At 42.2% G+C, this 12,621-nt stretch overlaps 1 protein-coding gene across 16 annotated transcripts in view; it reads right to left on the bottom strand.

Moving 5' to 3' along the window:
* Nucleotides 1-12,621, bottom strand: part of Rbfox1 (RNA binding fox-1 homolog 1) — a 1,956,039-nt gene that overhangs the window by 877,800 nt on the left and 1,065,618 nt on the right. For all 16 annotated transcript variants that reach the window (XM_074060407.1, XM_074060396.1, XM_074060397.1 and 13 more), the window contains one exon: nt 4,060-4,107. In XM_074060407.1, the coding sequence (XP_073916508.1) occupies nt 4,060-4,107 (48 nt within the window). The remainder of the gene's footprint in view (nt 1-4,059; nt 4,108-12,621) is intronic.

Here is a 12,621-nt window from a genome sequence, read left to right as displayed (position 1 = left end):
GTCAGAACCTCTGAGTTCAAATCCTGACCTGCTTTATTGGAATGACCTTGGGCAAACAGCTTTCCCTATCTAAGCTTTCCTCTTTGCACCAATACAGTGGATAATTATGCTCATCTCATACCTGCTGGCATATTCAGGCTGTCCATTCCAGAGCAGATTCTGTAAAAAGATACGATCTTAACTGTCAGAATGACCCACAGCTCCTCTCTCCAACTCCCAGCATCAATCCAATCAGAAAGTCACTGTAACTTTGAACACCACTCCAACCCCTTTTGTGCAATTTTAGAGCAGATCTGGAGATGTGTAGGTGCACTAGTCCAGGTGATAAGTGAGGAAAGGAAGCCATGTGTGTTTCTAGCCTACTCCTGACCAACTCTCCCTAACAGATTCATTTCCTCCTACTCATCACCAAATCACAGTCTTCATAATAGTACTGAAATTCAGATGGATTTTATACCACATAGAAAAATTGATCGAAATGCCTCAGTTCCTCAGCAGAACTGAGTGCTGTAAATGTCAAATTTGTGCAGTTATGCGAGGCCAGGCAGCCACACTGAGTGACAGGTTACCTCCTGTTGCCTTTGCTAAATCTGCATTAGCTCTATGGCATTGGCCTGTAGAAAGAGACTGTCTGCACTCCTGCCTCTCATTGAAGGGTGATGATGTATTCCACCAGCCCTTAATATCTCCCTATAACACCGCTGAGGGATCTCAAGGAATGGTGGTACCATCCAAACACAGGTACTTTCACAGGAGCCCTGCTAATTGGCAAGCCTGGAAGCCTAAAAGAAACACAAAACAAAACCACACTCCAATGCACACCATGACTTTCCCCATAAACAACCAGACAAGGTTTTCCAAATGACAATTAATGTTCTGTGGACCTCATAGAAGAAAATAGAATAAATAGAAAAAACAGGAGAGAAAAAAAACATCCTTTCACTCTGTCAAGACTCTCAGATCAGAACTCAGACTGTGTAAGTCAAGAAGAACAATTTCATCCTCTTCATTAAGATGAGGGCTCTTTTTAGCTCTTGAGATCATCTGTTTATCTGCCTTCATGCTGTTGATCTAGGATGCAATAGGGAAATGGATCATTGCAAGGTAAGCAGCCTTACCAAAAGGGAGGGAATTAGAAGGACACATGACATTGGAGGGGGCAAACATTAGATCTTATCAGACTCTACTAGCAACTTGACATTTTAGATTTTCTAAATATTGTTCTATCAAAAGATATTCAGCCAGACATGGTGGTTCATGCCTATAATCCCAGCTACTTAGGAGGTAGAGGTAGGAGACCCTAAAACAAACTAAAGCAGAGAGGACTGGGGTCATGGCTCAGGTGGTGGAGCATTTGTCCTGCAAGCTCAAGGGCTTGAGTTCAAACCCAGTCCTGGAAACAAAAAGATTTCCAATAATACAAAGACACAGAACTGCACACAGAAGTACAGAACTGCATCCATTTACACAGACTATATGGAAGACACAGGGGAAGGTGAAAAATAATGAAAATGGGAAAACCCAAAGTTATTCTTGACTACCACCTAGTTCTAAAGGGGTCCCAGGAGCTTTCTTCTCTGAAAGGAATTGGGCTGGAGAGAAGAAACTGCCAGTTTCCCTTCAGAGAACTCCACTGTTGTAAAAACCCCAGGGCCAAGGGGCTGCCGCTTCAGAGAGCCTTAATGATTGTTTTGGCATCTCTGTCATCTCTTGTCACTTCAATTCCACTTTATCAAATTACTGATTTTGCCAGAAGCATTTGGATTAAATGGAGAAGGATGTGCACATGCACGCGCATACACACACACACACACCACACACACACAAAGGAGCAAGTGTTATCACTCAGTGAGGAAATTTCATAATTGCATATCAAGGTGACAGACAGACCAGAGTGCATTCTTGGAACTGGGTGGTGATCACACTGGCTGCTACAGCCACATCTCCCTGCATGGCCTCACTCACGCTTTGCAGAGAGAGAGAGAGAGAGATGCAGGATGGACCCCCTTCCACAGAGGGTAAAGGATGCTACATCCTCTGGTACACTGAGGGTTTGCAGGTGGCTTTTCCACAAAGAGAAAGGAGTCCAAGAAATGGACTAAACCTCACCCTCAACTTATCACTACATTAAGAGACCCAGAGACAATACATATAACCTAAATGTAAAATTCACAACATTGCTGAGAATTTTGAAAAAAAGGGTGGCTAGAAAAAACATAAGTTCCTGTGTTTAACAGAGGGCATAGAAACTCATGAGCAAGTAATGCAGTGAGATTTTGAAACAGACTTTTACTTATTTTTTAACTATTGGGATTCATTGCCAATTAACTTCATCCAACTGGTTAATTTATGTCTCAATCATGTGAGGTCAAGTTTAGGAAACAATTGGGACACCCTTTGGAAATGAGGTTTTATTTGAAGTGTCTGACCCAAACCAGCAACATATGAAAAGGCAGAGAAGCGTGTGTGTTTGTGTATGTGTGTGGTGTGTGTGTGTGTGTGTGTGTGTGTGTGTATGTGTGTTCCCCTTTTCCAGGAAGAGCCGAAGCTATACACAGGATAACCATGAGTAACTTCTTCCCACTTGATGCATCACAGAGCAGCCACAGATCTGAGTGATCATATGTTCTCACATGATGGATGGATGAACCAAAGTCAGTGTGGACAGGTAGAAGGGAGCCTGTGTGGTTTACACTGCCCAGGGCTTATCCCAGTGGCTCATTTATCTTGCTAATGATGGACTTGAAATGGTTCTTTGAGCATCAGTTCACTTGGTACCTTTCAAAGTCTATTAGCAAGACACTGGACAAGAAACATGCTGTGAGCATCAGAGAAATCCACCAAAAGTAGGAATAACTTGAAGTCTGGAAGTGGGGCAGAGAGCCTGATTCCTGAGCACCATGACATAAGCAGAAGGGCTGGAATGGACAGGACATCAGAGAAAGTCTTTGGATTCGTGCTTCACCTAGCTGGCAATCCCATCAGCCCAAGCCACAAATACCCATATGCATGCACACTAGCAGGCAGACATGTGGCAAATGTGAACATGCATTGTAACACTTCGTCATACAAACAGAAAAACACAACTCCAACAAAGCTGGGGCCATGCAGTTTGAACTTGAAGTGCTCGATCATGATTCCCTTCATTGTGAGTAGATGAAGACTCCATAAGACCATGCCTGGTGACTGCCATTCTCAGCCACCTTATTAATCAGCAGATATGCCCCAGTCCTCACAAAACCACAGCTGAAAACCTCAGCTTGAAATAATAACCACAGAAGAGAGCAATGGTAGAGTTACAAAGAGAAACATCTTTCAAAACTATGGGAAGACGTCAGAAGGTATGGGCTCTCAGTTCATGAATGTGAACCCTGCATCCAAGGCATTAAGGGTAAAATTTCATCAGATCAAATTTTGCTCAGAAACTTGTGTGAACTCTTGTCAATAAAGGGAGACTAGAAATATTAAAGTGTAGAACAATCATCGACAGTTGCTCTTCCGGAGGGGATCCACACCAAGTGTAACAAAGAAGATAAATGGGGCAGAGGACTCAAATATGTAGGAAATGAACTTTCCCTTCCCCTTCAACTCTCAAACAGGAAGTCGCTGCCCACGTGAATGTGTCATGATGGAAACTGACCAAGCTTTTTCAAGTAAAACAACATGGCTCAGATATATAGGGACACACCCCGGGAAGTCCAATGTTATATACTCTAGACTATGTGCAACATTTTATCATTATATGGAATGTGTGATACATTTAACAACCACCAACCATATTCTACTTAATTGTGATGTGAAGGATAAATGAGTCATTTCAATAAAAAGAAGTTTATGACTAAAACAAAAAATCAGCACCATTTTATAAACCTAAACATGTTACACACTTTTCATTGAAACCATTAAAAATGACACAGATTGCAAGGAGGAAATGAGGAGCATTTTAAAGTGTGACTGTCTTAGATACCTAAAAGCAGCACAGGAATTACCTGCAAACCATTGCCCAGTGTAAATCTGCCTTAACACTTGGGTTGCAATCACAGAAAAATATTGACTTACCTTTCTGTCTTCTATTTCCACGCAGGTGTTACAGTCTGCTTTGATATCCTGAGAGGAGAAAAGAAAGGGAGAGAAAGGACATCAGTCAGACGTGTGGTCAGAGAACATTCAGCGATGTCGTTGAGATGCCCTTTAAAATAATAAAGGGCTCACACTCCCGACAGTTCTTTCTCGAGTCATTGCTCTTTATAGTGCTCTTTAGAGGTATATGTCATGGTGTTTGCATTAGAGACATATGGATGTCATAAGTGAGCTTTTATTACATGCAGATGGGAGGTAAAGGCAAAAGCTATGGATCAGAGGCTATGACAAAGCAAAGCTCTGTCCTCCCACTCCTAATACCTTTATGCATATAAGTAGAGACTCAATCACATTTTTTTGTCCTATTCCAAATTTAGGAGAACCAAATCAACCTGGCTTCAACACAAAGCCATCACTATCCATTTCTTATCTTTTGGCCCACCCATCCATCCTCCATCCATCTTCCATCATCCATCCATCCATCCATCCACGCACTCATCCATCCACACATCCATCCATCCACTCATCCAGCCATCCATACATATTGCATACCCACTCTTTTTACTTTTTTTACTCATTTTCCTTGTTATTCTGGAATACAATGGTGAAAACAACATGGTTCCTTCCTTCAAAAAACTTGCAAGATGGAATGGCAGACACATTCACACAAGCAATTGTGGCATTCATTTACTCATGCAGAAGATACACATTTAGCCTGGCTCTACACTTCGCAGACTCAATAACAAGAACAAATAGAAGGCTCTGACCTGGTGACCCTTATATTCTGCTAGAAAAGGCAAATAATAAAAGAAAAGGGAACACCACTATATGGCACTTAGACAAGGATATGAACTATGAAGAAACACAAAGCAGGGAGAAGTGAATGGGAATGCTGAGTACAGGGGTCAAGACTGCAAACTTAAAAAGAAGTGGCCCCTGGAGTGGATCAAGGGAGGAGCATGTGCAAAGGCTCTAAGATGATGTTAGCCAAACTCTAGCAAAAGGAAGACTTTTCAGCAGAGAGACACAATAAAGGAAAAGCTGGGAGAGGAGACCAGAAAAAGAAGTTGGTGGTTATTCTGAACAAAGTGAGGAAACAAGAGTTTTCTTTTCTTATTTTGGTAAAATACATGACATCGGCCAGATTTCCATTTTTATGTGCACAGCACACTAACTACATATTGTGTATCCATCATCACTATTCACCTCTGGAATTTTCATTTTCTCAAACTTCTGAAACTCTAGAACCATTGAACACTAACTCCCCATTCTCCCTCCCTCATTCCACGGCAGTCACCGTTCCATTTTCTGTCTCTCTGAATTAGAGAACTCTAAGTATGTCACCGTATTGGTCAGCTGGAATGCACTCGCAAAATACCTCAAGCTGGTTGGCTTAAACCAGAGGAATTTGTTAGCTGGCAATTCTGGAGGCTGGAAGTCCAGCCAAAGCAATGTTGGGGTTAGCTCCTGGTGAGGCTTCTCTTCGTGCTTGTTGACAATGCCCTCTCACAGGCTTCACATAGCCTCCACCCAGAGTTTTCTCAGAGAGAAGAAGAAATCTCTGGTGTTGCTTCCTCTCCTCATGAGGACCAGTCCTATGGGATTAAGATCCCCCTTTTATGAACGCATTTAACCTTAATTACTTCCCTACAGGCCCAGATCCTGAACACAGACACTTTGGAGATTACGGATTCAATGTAGGGATTTTGGAGGGCTACGGTTCAGTCTCTAAACTTTTGGGTTTTTTGTTTGTTTTTTTGTTTTTTGTTAAAATTATCTGGTTTTTTTTTATTTTTATTTTTTTTCTTTTATTATTCATATGTGCATACAAGGCTTGGGTCATTTCTCCCCCCTGCCCCCACCCCCTCCCTTACCACCCACTCCTCCCCCACCCTCTCCCCCCTACCCCCTCAATACCCAGCAGAAACTATTTTGCCCTTATTTCTAATTTTGTTGTAGAGAGAGTATAAGCAATAATAGGAAGGAACAAGGGTTTTTGCTGGTTGAGATAAGGATAGCTATACAGGGAGTTGACTCACATTGATTTCCTGTGCGTGGGTGTTACCTTCTAGGTTAATTCTTTTTGATCTCACCTTTTCTCTAGTTCCTGGTCCCCTTCTCCTATTGGCCTCAGTTGCTTTTAAGGTATCTGCTTAAAGAGGGATTGTACAACATTTGTCCTGTAAAAACTGCTTTATCTAACTTAATATAATCTTCTCAACGTTCGTGCACACGCTACATGTGTCAGAATTACACACCAGTGTGTGGACAGACAGTATCTTATTTACCTTTTCACAAATGTGTCCATTGGTGGACACATGGGTTAGTTCCACTTTGTAACTATTGTGAATAATGCTTCTATGATCGTGGGCATCCAAGTCTCTGCTTTCGATCCTTTTTTGTATATGTTCACGGAGTTGTGCAATCATGCAGCAATTATAGGTTGTTTGTTTTTTTTTTTTTGAGAAATCACTGTTTTCCATAACAACCGTGCCATCTTACATTCTGATTAGGTTGCAATTTTGCCACATCTCCATCCATGCGTGTTTTCACATATGGGTTTTAAAGATAGCGCAGGCAGGATCTGAGTTCTGTTCTAATAGAAGGGGCAGCTCAAGGGGTAGGAACACAAGTAGAAAAGTAGTTTGGTGTCTACTGCAGGAGTCCAGGTGGGAGGCAATGGTGGCTGGAGTACAGTGGAGACACAGAAGGGAGGGAGAGGTAGACAGAGGGTAGATGGAGTCAACAGGGATGCCTTAAAAGACTGGATATGGGGCATGTGAGAAAGACAGTGTCAAAGGCCATTCCAAGGTTCTGTTCTGTGGATGGAAGCAACAGAGAGGAGAAGGCAGCAGTACGGAACAGGGTTTGACAACAGCAACTCCCAGCAAGAGCAGTCTATAGAAATGTTTATTTTCTCACCAAGTACATAGGTTTCCTCTAGGGGAGCTTCCTTAGGTCAAGGGTCATATAAGCGGGGAAACATTACCATGTGATGTATTAAAACATAACAAATTTTCAATCCATGGGGATCAAGAATCGAAGAAAAGAGTACAATGTCACAAGGTGAAGACTCATGGCAAATATTTCATTTTATGTACAACAAACTTTTTATATCAGCAAAGTAGGGTCAAAACAGTGAGCAAGGACTGAAAATATCTTTGGTGGCAGAACTCAGCTAGATATCTTTCATAATTGTGTACAAAGGGGTCTCACTGTGACATTTTCATACATGCATATGAGCTACTTTGATCAAATTCACCCCCTGTACTACTACTTCTTATGCCTACGCCCTCATAATCCCTGTAAACTCTCAACTACCACCCATCACTGGTGTTCATTAGTTTCTGACCATATGAAAATTGAGATTAGCAACTGGGTGGCTCACTCGGGGTCACTCAAGGATGGAGCTGAAGTGGTGACTAAAGTAGCCACTATCATGGTGTCCTGAGAGCTCTATCCAGGTCGTTTTATTCTCATCCTGGTGGGTGGTCACTGCATAAATCAGGGCACACATTTCACTCTTTGCCTTACCATAGAGGGAGGCTTATTTACAACAGACATAGCTAAAGGAACAACAAAGATGCAGTTCTCGAAGTAAGGTTCCCAGGCTAGCAGTACCAGCTGGGAATGATTTAAAAAATTCACATACTTACAGCCATCAAGGAAAGTTTATAGGGGTTTCTCAAGAGAATTAAAAATACAACAACCACCTGGACCAGTAATCCCACTTCTGCATCTATATGCAAAGGAGTTAGCATCATTGTGTCCAAGAGACATTTGCACTCTGGTGTTTATTACAGCACGATTCATAGTAGCCAAGATAGAGCAAGAACCTAAGTATGAAACAGAGGATCGAATGGATAAAGAAAATAATATATATATATATATATATACATACACACATATATATATGTGTGTATGTATATATGTATATATATATATATATGGTGGAATTCTATGCAGCCCTCAAAAATAAAGAAATCTCCTCATTTGAGACTACACGGATAAACATGGAAGATATCCTGCTAAGTGAAATAATCCAGGCACAGAAAGACAACACTGCAGGAAGCTAAATCTAAAACACATAAAGACATCCCGGCAGCTGGAAATATATTAGTGAAAAGATGCAAAATTTCAGTGAGTCAGAAGAAGGCATTCAAAACACAAATAACTGTTAGTATTCCTGACAGAGTAGATCTTAACTGTTACCACAACAGACATGTATGCAATGTGTACACACTTCAAAATGATAAATACATACAATTGGCATTTGTCAATTTAAATACATAAGTTAAAGGAAAGGCATAATTTGTGGGTACCCACAGCAGACCTTCTGAATGCCAAACTCTGAGGTAAGGCCCATCACTGTGTGAGAAAAGCCCTCCAGGGTATCCTGCCATGGGTTTAGGGTTGTGTTTACAATCCCAGTCCCAGCATGAGAACACACATCCAGTGTGGTCTTTGGAAAATGTCTTTACCATTCAAAGCCCCAGGTCCCTCACCTATAACCAAGGCATGGTGTGAAAACCAGCTCCTGCAGAGGGGGTCAGTGCCCAGCAACTCTGACTTCACCAAGGAGGAGCTTGTCCACACGCCACATCTGCCCAGATATCCTGAATCAGAACCCAAATTGTAAGAGGTAACAAGAACAGGAAGTGTGTATCCCCCCTAAAATTCCTGTGTGGAAGCCCTATTCCTTCCGTGGTTATATTTAGAGATGGGGCCTTGAGGAAGTAATTCCAGTAAACAAGGTCATAAAGGTAGGACACTGATCCAATAGGACTAATGTCCTTATAAAAAGAAAGTCCAAGCATGTCTGCGCATGTAGCCTCCCAGCTACTTGGGACGCAGATTTAGGAAGATTGTGAGTTTGAGGCCAGCCAGTTAGAGAGATCCTGTCTCAAAAACAAAATACAAAAAAATCAAAAAGGCTGGAGTGTGGCTCAGTGGTACAGCCCTTGCTTAGCAAATGGGAGGCCTGGATTCGTTGCTAGTACTGCCAGAAAAGGAAGAGGAGGACGAGGACAGGACGAGGAGGAGGAGTAGGACTCTGGAGAGGTTATGTAAGGACACCTCAGAGGGCACAGTTGACAAGCCAGGTGGAAGGCCCTCAACAGAACCCAACCATGTCAAAGTCCTGATTTCAGACTTCCCACCTCCAGACCCATGGGAAAATAAATGTCTGGGGTTTAAGCCACCAGCCTATGGCATTTTGTTTCACAACCTGAGCTTCTGAAGATCCCCAGAAGATGAGCAAGGCATAGCCCTAGGACCTGGACACATGTCCACAGCCAGTTCCTTTCCTTTCTTGCCCACACTCCTGTAGTATAGCTGTGAGGTTTCAGATTGCCTTTGGTGGTAGAGCCAGAAAAAGATGCCTTACACTTTACAACAACTCCCCTAATTCTCCTGATAAGAAAGAGACTCTCAGATGAATTCAGTGTGAGAGAGAAAAAAATGAAAGTTTACTTTTACTCTACACAACACCCTTTAGGGATGAACAAGACAGTTCCCATCTGTCTTGCCCTGTACTGACAGGTGAAGCCTGCACTTCCTTTCCCTCCACAGGTGGCCAGATATCTGGCCCACATCCACTTCGGATTACCCATGCAGAAGTGGCAGGTGTTAATCAAGGAATTCACACAATCAATAAACCAGAGGCTGATTTTTGTTTTTAATCTGCGCTGAACACCCACGCGGGTGACTGAAAAAAAAAGCCATCTGGCAGAATCTGAGCCCTTGCCATTTCCCTAAGATTATCCAATTTATTCTTGTCAGGATTAATTTACTAAGCCTGTGCTGGATTTTTTATTTAGATGATATTGTTGGTTTGTCATCTGCTGTGATCTGCACCGGAGGCGCCTCAGGGGATTGTGCTTGCTTTTGAACAATGTTGGACTCAAATTGGAAAAATGTCACTTTGGAGAGGACAAATTATTGTTCGGATCGCTCTACGCGGAGTGTGCGTCTCCGGATGGGTTCCCATCTGACCTTTTCCGAACCAGAATTGTCGCGTAACTACTTTAGCTCCACTCAATGACTTTGCTTGGAAAATAGCTCAAGTACTTAGGTGTTAAGTATGAATTTGGAGTCCTGTATTCACTGCCAAGCAATCAATTTCCCCACAGATGCTGGTCATTTTGTTCTCTGTAGCTGGAGAGCTGCAACACCTCTGAGCAGAGACTCGGTTGTTGATGATAGACAGGATTCTGTATAGATCACAAAGCCACACTGTGTGGGTTTATGTCACCAGGCTCCACCACACTGGTTATGGGACCCTGCACAAGGAGGCTAACTTCACTTAGCCTTAGTTCCCCCATCCCTGAAAATTAGAATAATAAAAACTGTCTCATTTCTTATGAGTACATGCAATTCTCTTAGCAAAAGGTAAGTCACCAATACATGCTAGCTCTTATCGATGACATCCTCCCAAAGTCTTTGGGAAATCTGATTCTGCATGGAGTATCAACAACATCAAACCAGTTTTATTTTTCAAGTTTTGTATTCCAAGGCCTCTGAGTTCTTCTGGCTTCTATACATCAAAGTCCTCACCTATCTGAGCTTTTGAGAAGCTATTCCATCCCCTGAGAGTGGGTTCTTTTCTTCTGCACTGTGCAGGTTGGTTATTTCTGAGAGTTCTTGTAGGTCAGAGTAATTTGTGGCCACAATGCAGGGATATCATCATCCCAAACTGTGTATCAGGGTCAATCACACCTTTGAAGTGGTGGATCATAGAGGTCCCTGTGAACAGGTAGGGAGAAAGACCTGCTAGTGAGATTTGGGCCACCTCAAGGACACCAAAGTGAGAGTCTCCATTGGGTTTATAGTAGCTATGTGTCCATGCCTTGACCCTAGAACCCATGAATGTAAGCTAATTTGGCAATAGGTTTTTGCAGATGTAATTGAGGTCATGAGATGACAAAATTCTACCTTACCTGGGGTGGGGGGTGCTAAATCCAATAGCAAGAAGAGGAGGCCATATAAATATAGGCAGAGATTGGAGTGATACAGACACAAGCCAAGAGATGGACAGCTACCAGGAATGGGAAAGGCAAGTATAGCTTCTACCCAGAGCCTTTGGTGCAGCCCTGCCTTACCGACCACTTGATTTCAGACTCCTGGCCTCCAGAACTGTGAGACAGTACATTTTTGTTGTATAAAGGTACCTAGTTGTAGTTCATTTGTTACAGCAACCCCAGGAAAGTAATACCAAGCCTCAAATGGTTCCTTAGGCTATAATCTCTTGCTGGATTCTTGGCTCCTTGTCACTAAGAAAAAAAAAGGTGTGGCTCAGAGAGCACAGTCAGGCTCCTCAAACCCAAGGAGCAAAGAAAAGTCCTTTTACCAGAAATCCCAGGGCCCCTGCAGACTGTCACACTCATGGACCCAAGTGTTTTCCCAAGCCAGCCCTTGGTGTCTCCGAATTGATGATTTTGGTCATCAATTTTGGAAAAACAATGGAGAGCAAGAGCAGGGTGTTCATACATGACATGGAGTTAAGAGCAGATCATACATCCTGGATGCTGCTGGCTCTGTTGTATGCTGTGACTCACAGAGCCCCACAAAGGATGTCAGAGGAAATGCCTTCAGCATGAGCCATCTCTCAGGAGTGTGGCAAGACACATGAGCTCACCTGACAAGCCCAAATGGGGCCTGTGATCAACTGCCTTTCCACTGTGGAAGAAATCCAAGTGTTCTGCTTCTTTTCCTTTTCCAACAGAAAATAACTGCTATGGTAGGACAGGTTACAACATTAAGAAAAGCTACATTGCAATCTGACATTCTGAGAAGAATTCAAAGTGCATTTTAAATCCTAAATCAATATCATAAATGGTTTCCTTTGCAAATGCAATCATTCTGATAGTCTTGACACTGACACTTCCTGTTGTTCTGAAAATTACAATGACTTCTAATTTAAAAGTCAACAGATGTGAATTTAACCAGTAGACTTAGAGCACATTGGTGATTTTCTGCAAATGAAGTTCTTAATTTTTTTGACCTTCACAAAGATGTAGAGTTTGAAAATACAAATCAAACATAGGAACCATTGGGCCTAATCCTTCCATTTTGCAGATGAAAAAATTGAGTTTCAAAGAGTGTTGGAGTAGCAACTTCATGCTAAGTTGATAGTTAATGTTGCAAGAGGGGTTGAAATCCATCTATCTGGTCTACCTGCTATTCAGTTTTACACTTTCCCTTATACCAAATAATGTCCTTATGTTTGAATTTTTCAGTCAGTGGTCTAAAGTCAACTGTCTTAAGAGTAATGTTTGTGCCTCAGCTTTTTAAAATTCAAGTACAGATTAGTTTCACTTCTCAGGGCTTCAGATAGACTCAATAGAGGTCTGAAATATCTCTGTTCAGAAGGACAACAGTAGCCTGACCCAACATCACACAAACTTTATCAATCAACTCACTTGATCTCGTCACATAGGTATTGTGGTCTCTCACTTCACCAAAGAAGAAGAGTGAGTACAGTGTAATAAGACATGTTGAGAGAGCGAGAAAGAGAAAGAGAGAGAGAGTACATTCACATGA

The sequence above is a fragment of the Castor canadensis genome, chromosome 17 (genome assembly GCF_047511655.1).
Source record: "Castor canadensis chromosome 17, mCasCan1.hap1v2, whole genome shotgun sequence".
NCBI classification, from domain to species: Eukaryota; Metazoa; Chordata; class Mammalia; order Rodentia; family Castoridae; genus Castor; species Castor canadensis.
Note: the sequence above shows the minus strand (reverse complement) of the source record. Positions and strands in the feature narration are given on the sequence as shown.